Source organism: Canis aureus, chromosome 6, assembly GCF_053574225.1.
Source record: "Canis aureus isolate CA01 chromosome 6, VMU_Caureus_v.1.0, whole genome shotgun sequence".
Classification (NCBI taxonomy): domain Eukaryota; kingdom Metazoa; phylum Chordata; class Mammalia; order Carnivora; family Canidae; genus Canis; species Canis aureus.
Window position 1 is genome coordinate 62131505 of NC_135616.1, and position 25132 is coordinate 62156636.

The 25132-nt window shown below is 35.3% G+C and overlaps 1 protein-coding gene across 3 annotated transcripts in view; it reads right to left on the reverse strand.

Moving 5' to 3' along the window:
• HMCN1 (hemicentin 1) overlaps positions 1 to 25132 on the reverse strand; it is a 464969-nt gene that overhangs the window by 284382 nt on the left and 155455 nt on the right. For all 3 annotated transcript variants that reach the window (XM_077901922.1, XM_077901921.1, XM_077901923.1), the window contains exon 5: positions 1519 to 1690. In XM_077901922.1, the coding sequence (XP_077758048.1) occupies positions 1519 to 1690 (172 nt within the window). The remainder of the gene's footprint in view (positions 1 to 1518; positions 1691 to 25132) is intronic.

The window sequence follows — 25132 nt, forward strand, 5'->3', positions numbered from 1 at the left end:
AGCAGAGGAGAAGGTTTTCATTGTCAGATTTAAAGGAGGCAGTGGAATGAAGTAGCATGATGCCATCTTCTACTGCTCTGAGATTTATCTGAACTATCTAATAGTTGGGACCTAGAGAAGAAGAAAAACAAATTTGGAAGCAAGCCATAGTTTAGTTATTCACTTCACTCTTGGCAGTCCAATGGATTACTTCTGCAATTAAAAAACAAATCACTTAGGGCAGCCCTGGTGGCTCAGTGGTTTAGTGCCGCCTTTGGCCCAGGGCATGATCCTAGAGACCTGGGATCAAGTCCCACATCGGGCTCCCTGCATGGAGCCTGCTTCTCCCTCTGTCTGTATCTCTGCCTCTCTCTCTGTGTCTCTCATGAATAAATAATAAAATAAAATCTTTAAAAAAAATCATAAGAATCCTATGTTTGCATCAAAAGTTTTATAATCATTGAAAATAACCTTTAAAATATCGATGTCGATGACTTTTTAAAGTGATAGAAACCTCATGCAATGGATATGGGTATTTTTAATTATCCATGTAGTAAAAACTATAAATTTTTCCTGGGTAGCATGGATACTAGAATGGAATGCTATCTCAGTGAACAAACACATTAATTCAGCTAAACCTGTAGGAGTCTTGAAAAATAGGTTTTGCTTGTTTTGTAAATTTCAATTTGACTGATAGTATGAATGTGGCCTTTGAGGACAATTTCCTATACTGTATTCTTTTAGGGATTAGCTATATTCTAAGATTCAAACTAAATAAATAAGAAAGCTAGCAACTCTCCTTCTATTTATAAATCCTCATAAATAGCTTTTAAAAAAGTAACACACTAAAGCCACAATGGAAATAATAATATTTTGCAAACGTCAATAGGTAAGAAGATTTCTAAATGCAAATACTAGGGAATATTAAGTTTGTCTTTACTATATTACTTTTCAATGTAAGTCTTATTATCATATTCAATTAGGAATGGAATCATTCATGCCAATTCATAGATCTATAACATAATTGAGGAAGCAAAGTAAATTAAAACATTATTCTAATAAGAATATGAATGTGATCTTTACCTGTCCTCTGTAAAATTAAATCTTACCAAGAAGATGATATGGTTAAAAAATCAGGCAGTTGTTCTAAAAGGAGATTTTTCATGTGATTCACTAAAAATAACATAAAATACTGAATTTTACAGACTATGTTACTGTGAAATATTTACTCATACATAAATTAGGAAAATATAATTTCAGGCTCAAAATAAACATTTTTTTCTTTTGAGTAGTATAGCTACAATTAAGTTACTAAATCTGGTCTGTTTAAATTATTAGGAATTTCAGTTTTTTGAATCTCATGTTAATTCAATAATACTTATGACTAAGTCTTATCTTTTTAAACATCTTTCCTAATTATTTTTAAATTTACCAAATTTATTCATAAAGTTAGCATTAACTTCACATAAATAAGTGTACAAATAACTTTCACTTTTCATGGTTTTTGTATTTTATTATATGATGTTTGATACATCTCACCTAAAGGATTGCGAATTTCAATCCCTGGAGAAGGGCCACTCAGAGACACAGTAACCTCTTTAAGGCTGGGATCAAAAGGAATTTTCCAAGTGTTTACAGCTTGTCCCAAATGATCTGTTGATAAGAGGTGAACTTTAGAGGACTGCACTGCCTCCTCTACCCATTTTAACACCTATAAGAGAAAAGAAGAAGTGTGAGTGACATCAGAAACATTTATAGTTTTATACATACACAACTTCCAGATGTAGTAATTCAATTTGGTTAATCACATGAACCAGGCACTTGCGTACTGATGTGAGGTTTATTTCCATCATAGTGAAGAGAAACCTTTTCCTACATCCTGTAACTGTAGTAGAATAAGAATAAAACACTACTTGAACCCATTCTCATATTTCATGTTTTCTACCTGGAATAATATATTCAAAATGAGATTATGGTATCCAAAAGCCAGTTAAGTGAAATATGCAGAGATATTACGGACACTTTTATATTTTTCAAGAGAAATGATAAGAACCTATTAAAAAAAAACATGGTATTGCCATTATTGCGAGGTCTCTTTACTTTCTATTCTTTCTGGACTTCCTTCAAGATTCAATTTTTAAAAAGATAATTAGCAAATTATCTAATCCAATTTCAATATATTGGGTCTACGAATTATTAGAATATAGTATACTGTAATTACATGCAGAATATTATAGTATATATTGTAGTATATTAAATATTAAAAAATAATTGCAATGCCAACAAAATATTCATTTTTATGATAAAATAAACAAGTACCAAAAACAATGGAAAAAAAACACTGTATTTTTAAAACATAAAAAAATTCAGATTAGAATCATTTTTTTAAAGATTTTATTTATTTGTGAGAAACATGGAGAGAGAGGCAGAGGCATAGGCAGAGGGAGAAACAGGCTTCCCACAGGTAGCCCAATGTGAAACTCGATCTCAGGACCCCAGGATCATGACCTGAGCTAAAGGCAGATGCACAACCACTGAGCAACCCAGGTGCCCCTAGAACCAACTTACATAGTGTATTTTGAAAACTAGTCTTTGGGAAAAATTAAGAAATGGGTTATAAAAACATGTTAATGCCTCACAGTGAGCAAGGAAGACTTCTAGTTTTCAGAAGTGTTCTGCGACAGCAAATTTCATTTCTCATTAAACAAACAGTGCATGTCTAGACATGTACTGATTAGTTGAACTTACTACAATAATTCTAAATCATGATAATCTTTAATTTACCTCTGATCTTTCTCTGGTTCATACATCTTTCAAGATTATATCCTATTATGAGTAATTTCCCTTATAATTATTCATAAAACACTAAACAGAGCTGAATACTAACCTACAGCCTAACTATCTAAAATAAACAAAACCAGGGCAGGCCCAGTGGCTCAGCGGTTTAGCGCCGCCTTCAACCCAGGGCATGAACCTGGAGACCTGGGATCGAGTCCCATGTCAGGCTCCCTGCGGAGTCTGCTTCTCCCTCTGCCTGTGTCTCTGTTTCTCTCTCTCTCTCTCTCTCTCTGTCTCTCATGAATAAATAAAATCTTTTTAAAAATTAAATAAAACAAAAACATTTTTAAAATTACAACAGTGGTAGTCACAAGTCAGTTAATCAAAAAACCAAATACTGTGTAATAACTTCACTCACCATAAAAACTATCCCTTGATGTTTGTCCTCAGGAAGAGGAAAGTGGCTAACACAAATTTTCATATCAGTAATAATGGTAAGGCAATTACATTCATTCATAAAACAAATTTTTATGGTTCGAGGTACTTTTCCAGTTACTGAGCAAGAATTTAGTCAATATTTAGTAATACTCTTCCTCTCTGAACTAGTATTCACTAAGTTTTTTGCATATTTTATATATTATTAATTTTTAATAAATCTTCCTGTCTTTTCTTTAGGGTCAAGAACCAAACACATCTCTTTCATCTTTGTATACCCAATGCCAAGGGGCATGCTCTATACATGATAAAAGTGGGATATGCACCAATGTTCATGAAGTTGGTCATAATGATGATAATGATGATGCCTTCTTAAATAAAATAATATGGTAATTCATGAAACAGAGATCCCTTGTTGAAATAACGTATGTAAAGTGCCTGTCATATGTTGCCAAATAGTACATATTCATATGTTTCCTTCCCACTATATTTCAATTCCCTTCTATTCCCCTAAAGGAATATTTCAGCAATGGCTTCATAGGCCAAGTGAAAAAACTTCGTTCATGAAAGTCAAATAATATTTCTGTAAATGAAAAAAAGAGAGGCAAAGTCATTCTAAGAAGAGAGGACCTGAAAAAATACATGAAGACAAGTATTCCAAATATGTTGGAAACATGAATAAAGCCCAGTGGCTACAGTTAAGTGTTCAGAAGAAAGAGAAGCAGATGAGGCTGGGAGTTTGTGTCAAGGGTAGACTATGAATTGTCACCAAGTTAGGATATGATATTTGGATTTTATCCTAAACAATCCAGTGAAAAATTACTGAAAGGCTCTAAGCAGAGGACTCATACAGTGAAAGTGGTATTTTACAAAAAAAAAACCAACAAAAACAAAAAACCTTATAAATTGAATAGAAAAATCAAATTTGTTACAATTAATTACCTCTAAAAATAAAATATTACATTTATTCAAATGTTAACCTTATAAGGCACTGAAATTTTACATATGAAATGTAGCATACGGGATCCCTGGGTGGCGCAGCGGTTTGGCGCCTGCCTTTGGCCCAGGGCACGATCCTCGAGACCCGGGATCAAATCCCACATTGGGCTCCCAGTGCATGGAGGCTGCTTCTCCCTCTGCCTATGTCTCTGCCTCTCTCTCTCTCTGTATGACTATCATAAATAAATAAAAATTAAAAAAAGAAATGTAGCATACATCAACATAATTGTCTAAAGCAGCAGATGTCAAATTTAAAAAATGGGTTCTTGGTGTTCATGCTTGAATAGAAATGTATGGATCATATGATCAAATCTGTCCATGTGGCTACAGAAATCAGACTTGTGAACACTAACCACAAATAAAACACATTTTAATAATTAGAGTGTTGACATTTTTATTTCTTATACATAGAACATGGCTGCCTAACTCAAGAAAATGAAAAAGATTGGTGTACTGCCTGAGAAAGCAACTGATAAATTTGACTGATAATAAAAAACCATGAGAATCATGTCTAGCGTAGAGATGAAAAAGGGAAGAGGACAAGTAAAAATGGATAAATCAACAGAACATTTGTTTGAATGGCAAAATATATAATATGGCTATGACTAATTATCAACTGAAAAGGAGAAAAAGAATTAGAAAAAAAGAAGTGCATAGTAGTTCAAGTTTAACAGTGAAATGCAAAATAAATGGAGAAATTTTTTACACATTCTTCTTAAATGTATGGTATATCTCTGGGTGGCTCCTCAAATGCATCTCTCTTTCAAACTCAATGCAGAGGCATTAGGATGTATCACTGGAAACCTATCTGTTGTCTATTAGGTATGCATAGAAATCACTAAGTCTTAGGCATTCTTATAAAAATGGAAGACTGTCTAATTTAGCTGCATTTTCATAAGGCAAGTGTGTTCAAGTGGTATGAAATATAAGCACTTTTGGGTTTACTCAATACCATTTCCAATTTATCAACATTTATGAGGCTTTCACAAAGGGATTACTATGTATCATAATATTACTTGTGAAAGATACAGTACAGACTTCTGAAAAGCCACTTTTTTAACCTCTTATAAGAAAAAATCAAATTAAAAACAGATGCAATTCATTTTGTTAGAAAATATAATTTTACCAGCATATGAGTAAAAGTGGATCACTGCAAACTATAGAATCACCATCAGTGAGATTTCTGGCCTCTTATGTTGTCACATATAAGAAAAAAATCTTTAATTGTCTAACCATGAGAAATGTTCTCCTGAGATTGGAAATTATCTTCTGTTTTAATGACAAATGGAACAGAACTAGAATGTGAGAATCTTTGGATTGATGCATTTTTACTAACATAAAAAAAAAAACTGTTTCAAACCATGAGGGAACCATTAATTATATCTTAAAAATTTTAATGCAAAAATGTTTCTCTAATGATTTGTCGCAGTTTATATCTCAAAGGGCCTTTGAGACCATCTAATATAGCTCCTTTATTTTACAGATGCTGAAACTTATATTTGAAAAAAATCCTGTGCCTTTTAAACAGCTAACCAGACTGATTCTAGCTCAGTAATTATGTTTTATATAAGTCCCTGTGTTCCTGAAGATACTCAATTAGTTTAAGTATTTAAATATATATAATGATCAATGCTTAAAAGGAAGTTCATATGTTTATTCCACTCTGGAATGAGATATAAGTATTGCTTCAAAGCACAAAACCAGGGGTACCTGGATGGCTCAGTCAGTTAAGGCTCTGCCTTGGGTTCCGATCATAATCCCAGGGTCCTGGGATCGAGCCCCACGTGGGGCTCCCTGTTCAGTGGGGACCCTGCTTCTCCCTCTGCCTTCCCTTCCCCACTGCTTGTGCTCTCTCTCCTATCTCTCTCTCTCTCTCTCTCTCTCTCTCAAATAAATAAATGAATAAAATCTTAAAAAAAAAAACCAAAACTGCAAAACAAGGATACATTGTTATGTATAATGTATTAAGCAAAAATGGAAGTAAAATCGCTTTGCATAGCCTTCCAGAACAAAATCTAAAGAGTTTTGTTTAGCTGTTTGGAAGAACATTTTTTGTTTCTGTACTAAAATATAATTGACATATAATGTTATATTAGTTTCATTCATTATTTGTATACATTGCAAAATAATCACAGTAAGTCTAGTTACTATCCATCATCATACAGTTACAATTTTTTCTCTTTTGATGAGAACTTTTAAGATGTACTGTTTTAGGAACTCTCAAATATACACTACAGTATTAACTGTAGCTACTATACTGTACATTACATTCCCAAGACTTACTTATTTTATAACTAAAAGTTTGTACCTTTTGACCTCTTTCACCCATTTCTCTCACCCCTCTACCACCCTCCACATCTGGCAACCACCAATCTGTTCTCTGCACCTATGAATTAGGTTTTTGTTTTTGATTTAGATTTCTCATAAGTGAGATCATGCAGTATTTGCCTTCTTTTGTCTGACTTATATCACTTAGATAATGAAATATGTATGGCCCTCAAGGTCCATCAAATGGCAAGATTTCCTTCTTTTTCTGGCTGAATAATATTCCCATGTACATATATACCACATCTTCTCTATTAATTCATCTGTCAGTGAAAACTCAGATTGCTTCCATGTCGTGGCTATTGCAAATAATATCACAATGAACATGGAGGTGCATATATCTTTTCAAGTAATCATTTTCATTTTCTTTGGATAAAAACTCAGAAGTATAATCGATAGATCACATGATAGTTACATTTTTCATTTTTTTGAGGAACCTCCATACTAATTTCCATAGGGGTTGCACCAATTTACACTTCCCCTAATTGTGCACAATGGTTCCCTTTTTTCTACATCTTCCCCAACATTTGTTGTTTCTTGTCTTTTTGGTAAGAACCATTCTAACAGGTGTGAAGTAGTATCTCATAATGATTTTGATTTGCACCTCCCTGATGATTAATGATGTTAAACAGCTTTTTATATACCTGTTGACCATCTATATGTCTTCTTTGGAAAAATGTCTATTCAGAGCCTGTGACCATCTTTTTAGTAAGTTGGGTTTTTTTATTGAATTGCATGAGTTATTTATATATTTTGGACATTAACTCCTTATCAGATATATGATTTACAACTATCTTCTCTCATTCCATAGGTTGCCTTTTCATTTTGCTGATGATTTCCTTTGCTGCGCAGAAGCCTTTTAGTTTGATGCAGTCCAAGCAATTTATTTTTTGCTTTTGGTGACAAATTAAAAAAATCATCACCAAGGCCAATGTCAAGGAGCTCACTAGCTATTTTCTTCTAGGGGCCTTATGCTCTCATGTCTCACATAAAAGTTTTTGTTCCATTTTGAATTGGTTTCTGTGTATGGTATAAGATAGTGGTCTAGTTTCATTCTGTTACATGGTGACTGTCCAGGTTTCCCTTATCATTTATTGAAGAGCTTGTCTATTCCCCATTACATATTCTTGGCTCCTTTAACATAAATTAATGGTCTCTCTCTCTCTCTCTCTCTCTCTATATATATATATATATGTGTGTGTGTGTGTGCGCGCGCGCGTGTGTGTGTTTATTTCTGGGCTCTCTATTCTGTTGCCAAATGCAAAAACTCTAACTACTCTTAGACACAGGTATGATTGATTATCTCCATTTTATAGATGGAAAAAAAACAAAACAAAACAAAACTGAGGCACAGATCCAATTTGTAAGTCACACAACTAGAAAGAAGCAAGGCTGGCCTTTTGATCCCAGTAATCTTGTACATTTTCTGAGGTATAATAAAGAAAAAATGGCAGTTTTCAAGAATAAATCAGAAATAAAGCTATTGAAAAACAAAAATCAATGCAGATTTTTTTAATGAGAGTGGCAGGTAAAACAGTGATCGGATCAGCTGTATATTTTTATCACTATTGGACAACAAATTATCAAAAAATTAAATTATATAAAAATATTGAAGTCTTTAAATCTATATTCTACTTGATGTGAGAAAAACTTGCTACATTTCCAAGACAACCTTTTTGTGGTAGACCCTCTATAGTAGCAGAGGCAGGCTTCATTCAACCCTCCTCTGGCTAAAAGAGAGATGATCCTCTGGATAACCAGGAGAGCCTTTCCCCCCCAGGTCCAAGTTCATTTCTACTCTGCAGCATAGCATGGAGCCCATAATTCAGAATATTCTTAGAGTCATGAAGTAGTTATTGAGCGATGCTCAAGGATAGTACAGGATATTATAAAGAATACCGAAGGAATAGAAACACATTTCTTGCCTTATAAAACATGAAAATCTAGTTGGAGCAATGGGATAGACATTAAAAACAAATTAACTAGCTCTTACTTTCTAGTAATAAATAAGCAAGATGAGAATACAAATGCTCAGTGTATTGTCCTAAACTGTGATGCACTTTTCTACTAAAAAATTTTTAATGATTCTCAGTTACATCTGGGGTAGAGCCCAAGCCAAGAGTACACTAAAAGCTAGCATTGTCAACAGTCCACCCTGGATGATGAAGGCAATAAAGAAGTGCACTGTCTGTGGGAAAACAATAATAAAATTTACTAAAAGCAGGTCTATTTTTTAAAATATCTCCATGTCATAGTAAACAATGGCAGTCAAAGATTCCCCCTTGAAAAAAAAAATCTTTGTTGGTCTGAAATCTAACCAATTGTCTTATTGAATATTAAAAATACACGTAAGCTTCAAAATAGCACATTTTATTACTTTCCCTTTAAGAAATGTTGTACTCTACATAAACACTAATTCAGAGAATTCCCAATTATATAACTGGTATGTGGTCATGTAAACTATGCTATTCACTTACATTTCAAGAGTAAGTATGTAGTACTGTGAGCCTGCATATTCCTGTGTTTAGAAAGCAGATTTGAACTAAGCCTTGATAGCTTAAGAGTTATATGATAGGACATGTGTTAAAAAGATCTCTCTAGTCTCTGTGTTGAAATTAGACTCTAGGGGGTGCAAGGACAGAAGCGAGGAGATCAGATATGAACATGGCAGTAATCTGGGTGGGAGATGACCCAGGGTGACCCACACCAGGGTTGCAGCAGTGGAGCAATGAGAAGTGACCAGTTTTGGATGTTTACTGAAGTCAGTCCAGTTTCCGGAGGACTGGACATGGGGCTGTGATGATGATACATCTCTGTTGCCATTAACTGAGACTGAGAAGACTGAAGAGAGAGTTGATTTAATGGGGCAGTGCAATGAGCATGAGATGGAGGCTCTCAGCTTTGGCATGCTAAATTTAAGACACCTATTTATTAGACATCCAGGTGGAAGTACAAAGGAGGTGGTTGGATATATAGAACTGGAGTTCAGTTGAAAGATCTAGGTAGGAGATATCATGGAATTTAAAGCCATGACATTTCCCTTGCAGCTCCTTCCCACCAAGAACTTACACAAAGGAGGAAATACATCATCCTGTGATAAGAAACTTAGATATCCATACATAATGGCTTGGAATAGAGCCTTGGAATAAGTTTCCCCTTGTTCTGATTCCAGGAAACCTTCAGATGACAATCTTCCCCCTTTGGATACATGCCTACAGGGAGTGAAAGCACTAGCCATGTCAATACAAGTGTTCTAGACTTATGGCAATTAGGTTTCTCATCATAGATGAATGAGTTGGCATTCTGATTTTACACAACACTGCTACAAGCTTGTTTAATACGAGTCTCTTCCTGAGGATGGGTCCACTCACAGAGTGTTGCAAACCCCCGATTTCACAGTTTACAAATTTTAGCAAATTCACCACAGAAATGTCACACTTGGAGATCTTCTGAGAAGGTCCTCTGCTGATAATATCCATTTGTATTACTTTGTGTGTGCCTAAGACTTACTTAATTTGGAAAATTGGACAGTCAGCTTTTCTAGTAGTAAGTGCTCACAAACAAATGTGATTGGTGATTCACAGGACAGGTCTATACAATGCTAGTGCTAAAAGTGCAAAATAAGAAATGATCGATGTTACAAGGTTGATTTTGTTTTTAATGACTTTCTGGTGGAATGGAAATTTTACCTAAGTCATACAGATTAATATGGGTTGGGGGAACGGTTCAAAATGGGAACAGCACTCAGAAATTTGGGTTCAGTGAGTATACTACAGAGGACTGATGATAAAAGTGACCCTCAACTTTCAACTATGAATACCTAAAATCTGTGTAAATTTACCACACCTTCAACAGGATGGACGTTCTCTAATGTGCAACAGCTGAAAAAATAAAAGCACACTTCAGACATTCTTGAAGGGTAAAATCATTCCTGCTGGCTATTTTAAAGTGTCAAAGTATATTTCATTAATTTATCTTCATAAAATTCATACATGTCACAACTTCAATGTGTCACAAATGACTGAGGAAATTCAGTTTGCCAGAAAATACACTTTAAAATAATAATAATATAAAAGATTGACTTTTATACATTAGATCCACAGACCTTACTCATCTTATAGCTCAAAGTGTGTATCCATTTATCAACCTCTCCCTATTTCCCACACTCTCCAGCGCTGGCAACCATTCTTCTACTCTCTACTTCTCTAAGAATGTGACTCTTTTTTTTTTTTTTTTTTCAGATACTACATATGAATGATACCATGCTGATAACACTGTATTGCATAATTAAAATTCACTAAAAGACTAAAACTTAAATATGTTCTTACCAAATGATAATTTTTAAAAGATAAATGTGTGAGTTACTGGATGTCTTTTCACGATGTTTATGTATATCATGCCATCACAATGTACACTTAAAATATCCTACAGTTTTATTTCTCACTTATGCCCAATAAAGCTGTAAAAAAAAGACTGAGTTTTTTTCAATCATGTCTTCCATTGAATCCTTTTATGTATGCCTGGGTTTTTTGGCTTGTTCGTTTCATTCTTCTTCCTCTACTAAATACCTATCTATTTTAGAATGGAAAAGTCTCAATGAATTCAATTATTTCATAAAACTCTTCCTTGTTATTAAAGGAAAAGAAATTATAAAAATACATAAGTACATAAATACATGTCTTTGTATATAGACATACATTTGTATCTGTATATACATACATATATGAATGTATGTCTATATATATAGACTAGTTGTGGTTTCACTCTTGGCTATATGAAGCAGTGCCCACCAAAGTTCTGTCTAGAAATGAGGGATCTTCAGCCAGCTGAGCTAGGGTCTATTTGGTCCAATATGGTTATGATTAGGGAAGAAAAGAATTGTAGTCTATAGGCTGTAAGATTTTCCCATCTCATTGAAAAGAGCGTTGGCACTGTGATACTAATCAGCCAAATATTAAGTGTTCAATACATCTAAATCACTTCCCCTATTTTTTTCCAAACTCAACAAGCACATGACAGCACAGTGGATTTGCATTTTAAGCATGTGCAGAGGATGTCATTTTAAACCAGGGCATAATTTGAAAATTGCATAGAGTCAAAATTATGCTTGACATCTATTAAATCACTTCTAAATTGCTAGGACCTAGGCCCTTAGAAGCCCAAAATCTAACTTACTTGTTTTCCTCTCTCCCCTTCTCCTTTCCTACTTTCTTCTCTTCTTCCTTCCCTTCTTCTTCTTCCCCTTCCTCACTTCCCTTCCCTCTTTCTTCCCTGAGTCATTTGAAATCTAAGATTACCTCAAAGGTAGGAATATGAAGGGTGATGGGCACCTAAAGAATTCCTCCCTACATTATAATCCTAGAGTAGTTAACAGCATGAGATTCAGGATCTTTGCCTTTTTTGGAATCTTATACTTACTGGCAATGAGTTACACACTAAAAAATGTAAATATTTAGAGGTTATGGAAAACATTCAATGAAGTAAAATTTGTTAAGTTCTTAGTATAGGGCTTAGCACAATACCAATGCTCTTTTCAACGAGAGGAGAAAATCTTACACCCTATAGACTACAATTCTTTTCTTCCCTAATCATAACCATATTGGACCAAATAGACCCCAGTTCAGCTGGCTGAAGATCCCTCACTTTTAGACAGAATTTTGGTGGGTACTGCAAACATTTCCCTTAATGACTTAACTATCTCTATGCTCTGTGTTGACTTGCACCCATCCTGATTTCTACATTATTTAGATATTTTAACATTTAGTCAAGTGATAGGCAAGCTTCATTGGTCCCAGGCTATACATGACTAAAAGAGGCCTTTTGTATATCTCTGCTCTAATTATGTGTTGATTTTACAGTAACGTTCTCAAGATCTCATCACAGTTTCCACATTCCCAAAAACCCTCCTAAGAATTAATAACACACTCAAAAACAAAGCTTTACAAAGTATACATTCAAATGTCAGATAGAGCTTTAAGTACATTCAACGAGGAGATAAACTAGAGGATTTTAAAGGTCCAATTATTCAAAGGTTCCACAAGGCATAAATGCTAGTAACAATGTGTGCTTTAGGCAGTCAGGAAGAAGAGCCATCAATATGGGCTAAAATTATTGGGGAATGCTTTATAGACATGGTAAAACTTCAGCATTATACAGCTTTTAAAATCTGGCACCATGCACAAAAACCTCAGTAACACTAACTCTTTCCAGATTCCCTCTAATCTTTAGCAAGGACCCTTCAATTTATATGACAGCCTGAACTTTAATGGTAACATTAGCAATAATATAGGTGAATATTCAGCACTTGCCAAACATCTTCAGTCTCCCTTTTAAATTACGGTAAAACTTTATTAGCTCCTACGACTAAATCATCACTCCAGAGATGGTAGTTGGAAACAACTGTACAAATCTTAGGAGGTCCTAAGGGTAAAATAGAAAAGTAAAGCAAGAATCAAATTTGGGAAGTAAATGAAAGCAATGGATTAAGTCAGAGAAAGACCCATCAGGATACCAACAGGTAACTCATCTGAAAAAGAATATTTCAAAGTAAAGGTGAAATAGAGACAGGAGGAGAACACTGTGGGAGGAGGAAATAATGGGAGAGAAATGGATAAAGAAAAAGCATCCAACCCATAAGCTATGAGGGTCTTTGGACTGAATACTATCTCTGTTTATTTTAAACCTTATTATCATAGTATATTAACAACTGAAGAAAGAATAAAACTGATTTATGGCCTGAAAAGGGATTTTATATTAAGTCAATAAACATTTAAATACAGGCATTCTCCCAAGTCATAGTTCTATACTAGATACACAAGGTGAAAGAAAGAGTATGCGAACTTCCTATGGTAGTTTAACAAGGCTAGAGTTTAAGCAACTAGAGAACATATGTATTTGGCATTTGCTATCATGAACTAGTGTAACATATCCTCTGTTTCACTCTTAATAAATGCATCTTTTTGAGCAGGGGTCGGGGGACAGTTCTGGGTTTCTGACTGAGAAGAAATGGAAAGATGCCTCAGCAAAGAACATTGATGTTTCCCCCAAAACCTCCTATATAGGGACAGACCCAAATTTGGCCTAAAACTTATTCAGTTTGGGGATCCTACTTAAGGAAAAAAAATACAAAGTCACAACTATAAAAGTTAGAACAAAAATAGTTATCTGAAATAAAAAATAAGACATACATTTCAAACTATTAAAACCTGACAAATCTAGAAATTAATAACAATTTTGTTCTTGTTAATTAACAAGAATCTATGATACTTTTTCCCCGCATTTTTGACTGATTTTCTTTGAATGTCTATTCCCATAACAAAAAAATGTGTAATATTTTCTATAGAGAGAATAGAATGATAATTCAATCTTTTCTCTGATACTATTTAGCAAAAAACATTTTAAAGTTCTTATCTGAGATGCTTTAAAACTTTCAACGTCATACACTGACACACGTGGTGTTTGTAGTATTGCTAGAGCTACTGATCTAAAAAAAATAATCAAGATCTCTGGAAATAAGGGCACACGTGTCAAAGGGGAAGTCAGAGTAAAGGATACAATAATCTTAACCAACCAACCACAGTTTATATATCTTACTTTTCCAACTTGGTTCCCCACATCTTTTTAACTCTGAACACATTACAGTTCATTTCCCAGAGCCTTGGAAGGGGTTCACACAAAACAAAGATCCTTGGATTTAAGTTCCGTTACCTTCACTGCAATCTTGCCTCCACTCTCATTCTTTGAAGGACACTTTAATTGCCTCCACTCTCATTCTTTGAAGGACACTTTAATTATGTCCCTGCCCACTTACTATCAATGTCAGATTGTTTGCTGCTTGAAGACCAGTCAACATGGGTCTGTGACTGGGTGTGGGGTAAATATGAAACAAGGGCAGAAGGCATTTCTCTCATTTCCCATTCATTTTTCCCATGAACAATATCATTACGATCCTTATTGAACAACTGTGTGTTTTTCCCATTTTACAGAATTAATTGAGGAGTAGGCAGGGTGGGTGAATGAGTATTGTCCTGCAATCTTCAACACCTATAAAAAGGAAAAGTGAATGCATATACCCTGGAGGAGAGGAAATGAGTTAAAAACCAAAATGAGGACCTTATCTTTTAAAAGCCAGGCAGAAAACAGAAGCACAGGGATCCCTGGGTGGCGCAGTGGTTTGGCGCCTGCCTTTGGCCCGGGGCGTGATCCTGGAGACCCAGGATCGAATCCCATGTCGGGGTCCCGGTGCATGGAGCCTGCTTCTCCCTCTGCCTATGTCTCTGCCTCTCTCTCTCTCTCTCTATCATAAAAAAAATAAAAATAAAAATAAATTAAAAAAAATAAAAAGAAAACAGAAGCACAATCTCATGGTATAGGAAATCACCAGTGGTAAAGAATGAATGACTATAAATGAATATACTCTTGGTGTGGGGGGGGGGGATTCATAGTCTAGTGGAGAAAATAAACATGTAAATAAACAATGATAGGACTCTAAGAGGCAAAGTAATAAAAGTGTATATCAGGTATGATTGCGCAGAAGATTAACTCCGGGTTTGTCTGGAAAAGTGGCCATCCTCTTGAGATGGGTCTTGAAGGATAAACAGGAGTCAAATGAACAAGCAGAGGGAGAGCACTGGGGACAGAAGGAATAACAAGTTCGAAGGCATGGAGATAAGATACGACACGGCATATCTGAGAGGTACAGAAGTGTATAGTGGCTGGTGTGCATACAAAGTGGTAAGAAATAAAGGGGAGAAGGACTTAGAAGTTCTTACACGCCATGCTAGATGTTAGACCTTACTCTAAAGACCTATGGAAATCGCAGAAGGAAGTTAGAAATAGAGTATCCCAATTAAGCTTATATACAAGATGGATCATACTGGAAGAATATGGAAGATGAATTGGGAGGGTCAGGAAAGAATGGAAGCAGAGGGATCAGCAATGTGGCAGTTAAACTAGGCTAGTCAAAAAACAATAAAGAACCAATAGATAGTAGGAAGGAAGAAGAAGAAATAGACGCCAGGGATAGCTTAGATTCAACATTACTTAGGTGGCAATTAAATGTGAGACATGAAAAAGGAAGGTTTGGAATGATTCAGATTTCTGGCTTGAGAAACAAGCATGATGATGCTGTTTAATTATGATCAGAAATTTGAAAGGAAAGTATGGCTTAAGAGCCATCACATCAAAAGGCAAATACTTCAACTAGCAAGAAGAAAAAGGAAAACTAAAACCACATGAAAATGTATCTAAAATTTACTATAAAGACACAATATTATACCAATTATAAATGACTACTTTCTATAAAGAATGAGAAAAAAAACTCTTAAATTTTAGTGTACCTATCAATTCAGAGTAGGTAAACTAATTAGTTTTGGATTCCTTCACTAGAACAGAATGACTATAAAACTGTTCTGTTCATGACTATTAAACTGATTTATGTATTGAAACAATTAGAAGAAACCTGGTTTCTCTATCAATTGCATAACACTGAAATTCAATTTGGCCAAAAGTTTTGAGGGATCAGTTCTAAAAATTGTGCTGTTTCTGTATCTAACATAAATAATTTTATATTACATTCTTGTTTTCAAGTTTCATAATGAAACTTTTTCTTATCATTAACAGTAACATATGCTATTGGAAAACAATCATACAAGGAGAAAACAAATAACACCCACTGTTGTACTGCCTGCAAATAATCACTCAATATTTTGATATCTTTCCATATTTGTGTATGTGCATGCACTTACACATAGACTTATTTATTAATTACATAATTAGGATTATACTCCACGTATAGTTTTACACACTTATTTCAGTACATGTTATGAGAACTTATTATATACTTCTCTATCTAATAGACATCTGAAAATACAAAAGAAATTAGACCATGTCCTGAAGCAGACTGTTTTTTATTATTAAATGAGACTATAAGTTGGGAGTTAGGAGATAAACTAAATGCAGCAATTTATAGATAATAAACTAATCAGTGTCCAGCCTCCCAGGGAAAGACACAAATCTCAAGTAAATATTCGTTACTCAGTGCCAACATAAGAAATGTATTACATGTGCTCATGAAGTAAGAGCCTCTTAACATGCATCCATCATGGACTCAACACTGAGTTTGAAATCAACACTGAGTTTCCATACCACAAAAAAATACTTGGAAATTCATCATGGTTTCATAAAACTATTGCATTGATTCTTTGGTTATTTTCTAAGGTCTAGGTTTATAAATGGAACATTGTGATAGAGGGAGTACACCTTTCTCTTTCCTAAGTCATAATTAATTTTTATGGTAACTAGCCACACAATCTGTACAAACCTCTGGAGTTAAATATACAGAAGTCAGCATCTTTGATTTTAGAGCAATTAAAAAATATAGCTTTATGATTCAGTAAGAAACCAAATGTCTTGGCCTGAACATGAATAGGAAAGAATATTGGCAAGAAAAATGTCCACAGTATTTCTCTCAGCACTCATAGGGCAGAGAAATGGAATTACAGGCTAATTATCTAACACTTTAAGCATATAAAATACCTTGGAACAGATGAAAAATCAATGAGAAGTATTAATTCATTAGAACTTTAATGCACAGAACTCAACCACGACTTTCACTTGTAATATATAGTAATAATAAATAACAGTTATAGCACCAGTGGAGCTCAAACATTTTATTTCTAACTTTATATACCTAATAAATAATGTTGGTATGAATCAGACACATTGTAAACAAACAAACATATTAATTAAAGAGGAAATCAACAAAATGTTAATTAAGTTGATCGCAATGCCCAAGAATTAGAATAACTAATTCTTGACTCAGAAGTTAGGAGAACCAAACATAATTCTGGAGACTAAATGAAATAGTCAAGAAATTTCCAAAAAGACAAAGATGATTATAGTTAAATATCACCAGAAATATATCACCAGAAACTTCCCCAAATGATGTTACAGACATTCAATGATAGGTAAATATCCAAAATGAGGAATGTTTATAGCTGCAGTGATTATTTTCGTGTAAATCCTTATATTTCAGCCTAACATGCTTATATTCAATAATACTTCTGAAGGAAAATCCAAAGATTTTGCTGGAAGCATTTTATCAGTACAAAAAAAATAACAATGATACCATACACATCCACTAGAATAGCTAAAATGAAAAAGACAGAAAACACCAAGTGCTTTCATATATATCATTGTTGGATGTAAACTGAATCAACTTTGGAAAATGGGTGGCATCTAAGGAAGGTGGATTTATATACTGCAACCCAGCACTCTCACTCCTAGATATTTAACCAAGAGAAATTAATACATGTGTACAACAAATGATACATCCTAGAATGTTCAGAGAAGCACTACTGTAGGTTAGATCAAAACTGGAAATTATCCAACAATGTATCAACAATGGAAGGCATAAACAGATTGTGGTATATTCATAAAACAGGATTCAATATACGAATGAGAAGAAGTGATCTACTACAGCATCAATGTGGGAGAATCTCAAAAATACACTTGTGAACAAAAGAAGCTAGATACTAATGTGCATACACTGTTTAACTGCATTTATACAAAGGACAAAATTTCCCAAACTAGTCTATGCTTTCTGAGGACAGGATAAGAATAACACTTGTAACTGGAAGGTGGGTTGAAAAAGGGTTTCTTGGGGCCTGGTAATGTTTTGTTTCTCAATCTAGGTGTCGGTTACTCAGGGTGTATTGAGTTTGTGCAAATACATGCTTATGTGCACTTTTCTGAATGTATATAATACTTCAATGAAAAATTTAAATTAAAAGAAAAATTAATAATTATCATAAAAGCACTTACCTAACCAAGCATATTCATTTTATTAAGTATACCTTAATTGAAATAAAATTTCACTAATTAAATTCAAGAAGCCCAATATACACCTGGAATTATAAAATATTCAAAAGATGTAAAATGGAAAGAAATACGTAAAAGATTTCCATCTAGCAAAATTTATAATAATGCTGGGCAACATTCCAGACACAAAGGAAACCATTCAAAAAGAATAAGTAATGATATATACACTGATTTTCTTTCAGCTCTTAAGACACCATAAATTATAAGATGCACTATTATTTTGTGTGCTAATTAGAAAGGAAAAAACACTTCTGATCAATCTTTGACATGCTACTGATTGCAAAATAAATTCCATTTAAAATATATTAACTTTTTTTTTAAGTACCTCTTATAATGGATGAGAAATATGCCAAAACAGATGGTAAGTACTGTAGACAGTCAGACCAAGAAAGCATCCACAGGGCAGGTATACTCCAGGAAGGATTTACATATTAGGTGGGATAGAAGAGGGTCCTTGAACGGTGGAAAGGAAAGGAAAGAAATTACAAGCTGGAAAGTCAAGTTATTTCAAGTTAAAGAAGCTTTAGAAGTAGAAGTGCAGAGGCAGCAAAGTACTCCATACTGTGTGGAGGCAGAAGGGAGATAGCCTAATTAGAGCAGGCAATAGGATATTAAGAAATATCTGGAGACATATTTGGATGGCAAGGTGAGACCAGATTATGGAGGGTTTGGGATTCCAATGAAAACAATTTGGATACCATTCAACTGGCAGCAAAATTTGGGTTTTAGAACATGAGCCAGAAGTGACTGCAGTGATGTTTGAGGAAGTTTATCTTACTGGACTGGATTGGAGAAACTACAAGTAGAGAGAGAAGAAATTATTGCAGTAATACAGGTGTGAGGTGATGAAGACTTGGGCTAGAGTGCTGACATTACAAAGTGCATTAAATAAAAATTTCCATAGTGTAACTTAATGATGCATTCCATATGTAGAACCAAATTTGATGTTACAGTGAACACTACCTAAAAAGAAACTACATGCTTTTCTTTTTCATGAAACATGTGACTTAAGATTGGAAATCTGTCTGATCTATAAATATATTTTGTGCAAATAATAAGATGAATAAATAAGATAAAAAGAGAGAGAGAGGCAAACTGTAAGAGGCTCTTAACTACAGGAAACAAGGTTGGTGGAGGGGAGGTGGATAGGGAGGATGGAGTATTTGGGTGATGGGCACAAAGGAGGGCACTTGATGTAATGAGCACTGGGTGTTATATGCAATTGATGAATCACTAAATTCTACCTCAGAGCTGGAAAAAAAAAAGATTTCCAACTGGTGAATCCTTTCTTGAATGACTACACAACTGCAAAGAGACTATTTTTGAATTAAATTTGGTACTGGATACATGACATAGAATAATTCTCTTGAACCATAATGATAGGAAAAGTATGAAAAAGCACAGTATTGCTGGCAGAGTGAAAGAGACAACTAGAATCCATTTTTTCTTAGAAGTTTAATGGATTGCAGGGTGAAAGACTTGCTGTTGCCCTTCCTGTACTTAGAGTACATATAATTAAAGGGGATAATGTGTTCTGCATTCAAAATCTTCTGATCCATCTAGTTATAGACATATGCTTGTGTTTCTAAATCTTAATAACAATTTAGAAACCTATATCTTAAGAGACCTAATTTAGAGGACTGAATATAGGAACATAATCCTTTAATTCAGTGACATGTAGTACAATCATGCTGATAGTTTAGGAAAAAAAAAAAAAAAAAAAAACCTTTGGTCACAACTTAAAAGTAGAAAGGTAGTTTTCTGTGGAATCCCTGGGTAGCTCAGTGGTTTAGCACCTGCCTTCAGCCCAGGGCGTGATCCTGGAGTCCCGGGATTGAGTGCCACATAAGGCTCCCTGCATGGGGCCTGCTTCTCTCTCTCTGCCTGTGTCTCTGCCTCTCTCTCTCTCTCTCTCTCTCTCTCTCTCTGTGTGTCTCTCATGAATAAATAAATAAAATCTTAAAAAAAAAGTAGTTTTTAACATAGCTAACAATGAAGGACTTACTATTTATCTATGGACTATAATAATCTCAGAAAATGATGGCATCAGATTATCCAGTTTTCTGTTTCAATCATATCTATAACTCAATAGAGATATTGGTAAATGTTGTTAGATGATTTTCAAAAATTATATGATCATGATCCTTATAACTGTATGTAGTTATGTAAGCAAACTATAGTAATTCTTGTTCTTCTTTTAAAAAGATTTTATTTATTCATTAAACACAGAGAGAAAGAGAGAGGGAGAGGCAAAGACATAGGGAGAGGGAGAAGCAGACTCCCCACAGGGAGCCCGATCCCAGAACCCAAGATCATTCTCTGAGCTGAAGGCAGACGTCAACCGCTGAGCCATCCAGGTGTCCCTTGTTCTTCCTTGTATGAATTTGTTGTCCTTTTCTATATATTATCTTTATAAAGTCAGTTAGGAACCTATCTTCACTCTTAAGAATAATGAATAATCTTCTCTAACATACTGAATTTGTAACTCCTTTAATAACTTTTGTTCCCCTAGAATTCCTCGTTTTTCACAGTTCTTGTTTCAAACAAGAATGACTACCAGACAAAATACAAAATAAAAACTCATTGAAGGACAGTATTTTTCCATTGATTATTATAAACCATTTCTAAATATATATTAGTATAATATACTTCTTAATCATTAATGCTCAACTTTATAACATTTTAAGGTTTTAGGTTTTCTGTTATTTGTAACTAGCCTATTATACTACTTTATATATAGTAATTTTCACTTGTCTCCCCCAAATCAGTATTATTGAATCCTTTAAAACAACAAATGCTGTTCACTGCAGAATGACCATTATGTGAAATGATAACGTTAAAAAGCTCTGATTCTGAGGTATCATGCCTTTGGCAGTTTCCTCTATTTGGTCTCCCATGAGTCCTCTATAAAACAGTCTCTGCAAAGCACTACTTGCTTTCCAAAACAGACACAATGTTGAATTGATTGGCTTAGCAACCTGTTTCAGACACTTTCAAATCAATTTTGCTTCATGAGGGAGTACCAAGATAGGAATTACCCTCCCCAAAACAATTAAAACAATAGAGAAAATAGCTTCTTAAAATATATAATATGACAATAATAAAGGATTTTGATCCTTAAGAGATTATAAACAAATGAGAGGAGCCCAAGATTTCTAGCTGGAGGCAATTTCCAGTCTGGAAAGCAAATGGACCTGAGGAGAAAAATATTTGAATTTGGAGAGGCTAAAGTAACTTGAATTTTAAGGAAAGAATTATAGAGGAAAGAGAGCTATGAAGACGAAAAGATCCAGATATTTGCACAGAAAGCATCTTAAGTTTTTGTCTAAGTAACAATCTGCACCATGCATAAGGTAAACCCCATAAGGACAAGAGAGAACCATTTCCCACCAAAGGAAAATTACTTGGGATACATAAGATAAAAAATTCTTAGAGATCACAAAGAACCAGTAATTTTATGAGGTTTTTTTTTAAGATTTTACTTATTTACTCACAAGAGACAGACAGAGAGAGAGAGAGGCAGAGACACAGGCAGAAGGAGAAGCAGGCTCCATGCAGGGAGTCCCACATGGGACACGATCCTGGATCTCCAGGATCAGGCCCTAGCCTGAAGGCAGCACTAAACTGCTGAGCCACCCTGGCTGCCCCTATGAGTTCCTTTTAACTAGAGCAGAGAAACCTTGCTGAATTGATGGGGAAATTAATAGAGACCACATAAGGTCCATCTCTTATAAGTAGGATTAAATTATCCCTAGAATGAATGGATATTTTTACTCACTCTATGAGAGCTTAAAAACAAGCCTTAAGGATCAACCAAATCCAGAAGTTACTCAATTTCCTATCATTTAAAGTCTAGTAATCTTTAAGTGAATACTATGAAATCCAACACTCAACAATATAAAGCTAACAATGTCTAGCGTATAATTGAAAATCACTAGACTTACAAGTAAGCAGGAAAATATGACCTGTAACTAGTCAACTGAAATAAACCCACAAATGAAGAAATCACAGAACTAGCAGGCAACAATGTTAAAACAGTTGCTATAAATACACTCCATGTGCTGAATGATACAAAGGAAAACATGAACATAATGAGAAGAGAAATTTTAAAATGGAGCTTCTAAAAACAAAATATATGGAGTGCCTAGATAGCTTAGTTGATTAAGTGTCCAACTCTTGATTTCAGTTCAAGTCATGAGATCAAGCCCCATGCCCACCTATGCGCTGAGCATGGAGTGTGCTTCAGATTCTTTCTCTTCCTCTCCTTCTGCCGGTCCCCACCCCAGCTCATACATGTGCACTCTCTCTCTCTCTAAATAGAAAATAAACAAAAATAAAAACAAAAATACATTATTGGAAAAAATATATATGGGAATAACAATAGATTAAACACTGTATAAGTAAAGATTAATGATCTGAAGAAACAGCAATAGAATCCATCCAAAATGATACACAGAGATAAAAATTAAATAATATGAACAAAACCTCAATAATCTGTGGGTTAATATCAAATGGTCTATAATATATGTTACTGACATCCCAAAGGAGAATAAGAACAGAAAAAATATATGAAGATATAATGGTCATAAATTTTTCAAATTTGATAAAAACTATAAATCCAGAGTTCCATATGTTTATCAAAACCCAAGCAAGATAAACACCAAAAAGAACTCCATAATCAAACTGATAAAAATAAGTGATAAAGAGAAAAATCTTAGCAAACAGAGAAAGAGGTATTACCCATGAAAGAAAAAATCTAAGAACAGTTGCAGACTTCTTAGCAAAAACTAAGCAAATCAGTGTTAGAAAAAAAGTCAATCTAGAATTCCATATACAATGAAAATAGCAAAGGCAAAAATAACATTTGAAAGAAAAGAAAAAAAAAGAAAAAGAAAGAAAGAAAGAAAGGAAGGAAGGAAGGAAGGAAGGAAGGAAGGAAGGAAGGAAGGAAGAAAGAAAGAAAGAAAGAAAGAAAGAAAGAAAGAAAGAAAGAAAGAAAGAAAAAGAAAGAAAGAAGAACTGAGATAATTTGTCACCAGCAAGCCTGTATCACAAGAAATATTAAAGGAGGTACTTTAGCACAAAGAAAAAAAAAATACCAGGTTGAAATTTGGACCTTCTTAATATAATGAGGGAGTACCAAGGATATAAGGATAATTATAAAATACTATGTTTAAAATTTATTTAAAAGATAATGGACTATCAAAACATTATACATGAATAGCAATGTACTGTTTCATAATATATGTAGAAAAAATTGATGTGATAGCTTAATGGATAAAAGAAGAGAAATGAAAATACACTGTTGTAAAAGCTATTCTTATATGTGAAGTCATTTTACTACAGGTATATTGTGATAAGTTAAAATCGATATTAAAGCTTAAATCAACCACTATCAACATAAAACACTGAGCTATAGCTAATAAGTGGAAATTAAAGAGAGACAAAACATGTTCAATTAATTTAAGGCGAAACCCATGCACATTGATAATTACATTAAATATTATGGTCTAAATACTCCAATTTTTAAAAAGAGAGTATCCCTCGGGATATAAAAAAGCAAGACCAAATCATATGCTATCTATAAGAAACACACTATAAATATAGAGACTACAAGCAAAAGAATAAGAAAAGTTATATAAACAGTAAATATAAGCAAACTGGAATTGCTTTATTAACATAAGAAAAACTAGATTTCAGAACAAGAAATATTACCAGGAATAACAAAAGAGAATCCAAAATGATAAAAGGTCACTTCAACAAGAACACATGCCAGAGGAGGGGCAAGGTGGCGGAAGAGTAGGGTCCCCAAGTCACCTGTCCCCACCAAATTACCTAGATAACCTTCAAATCATCCTGAAAATCTACGAATTCGGCCTGAGATTTAAAGAGAGACCAGCTGGAACGCTACAGTGAGAAGAATTCGTGCTTCTATCAAGGTAGAAAGACGGGGAAAAAGAAAGAAAGAAACAAAGGCCTCCAAGGGGGAGGGGCCCTGCCAGGAGCCGGGCTGAGGCCGGGGCGAGTGTCCCCAGGACAGGAGAGCCCCGTCCCGGAGGAGCAGGAGCTGCACCGACCTTCCCGGGCGGAAAGGGGCTCGCGGGGAGTTGGAGCAGGACCCAGGAGGGCGGGGATGCCCTCGGGCTCCCTGGGACACTAACAGCAACTGCGCGCCCAGGAGAGTGCGCCGAGCTCCCTAAGGGCTGCAGCGCGCACGGCGGGACCCGGAGCAGCTCGGGGGGCTCGGGCGGCGGCTCCGCGGAGGGGGCTGCGGGGCGGGAGCAGCTCGGTGGGGCTCGGGGGCCGCTCTGCCAAGGGGGCTGCGCGGCCCGGGAGCGCGAATCCAACAGCGCAGGCCCCGGAGCACAGGGCGCCGGGACACAGCCCAGGATCCGGCCTCCCCCGGGACAGGCAGAGGCCGGGAGGGCCCAGGACAGCGAGGACGCTCCTACCCGGAGCTGAGCAGATCAGCGGCCCCGCCCTGGAGCCTCCAGGCCCTGCGTACAGAGAGCTCTGGAGTTACTGCGGGGGCTGAATCCAGGGCTGCGGAGCTGGCCGCTGCCACTGGGGTTGTTCCTCCTGCGGCCTCACGGGGTAAACAACACCCACTGAGCCTACACCAGGCAGGGGCACAGCAGCTCCAACTGCTAACACCTGAAAATCAGCACAACAGGCCCCACCCCCAGAAGATCAGCTAAACGGACAAGTTCCAGGGGAAGCCAAGGGACTTAAAGTA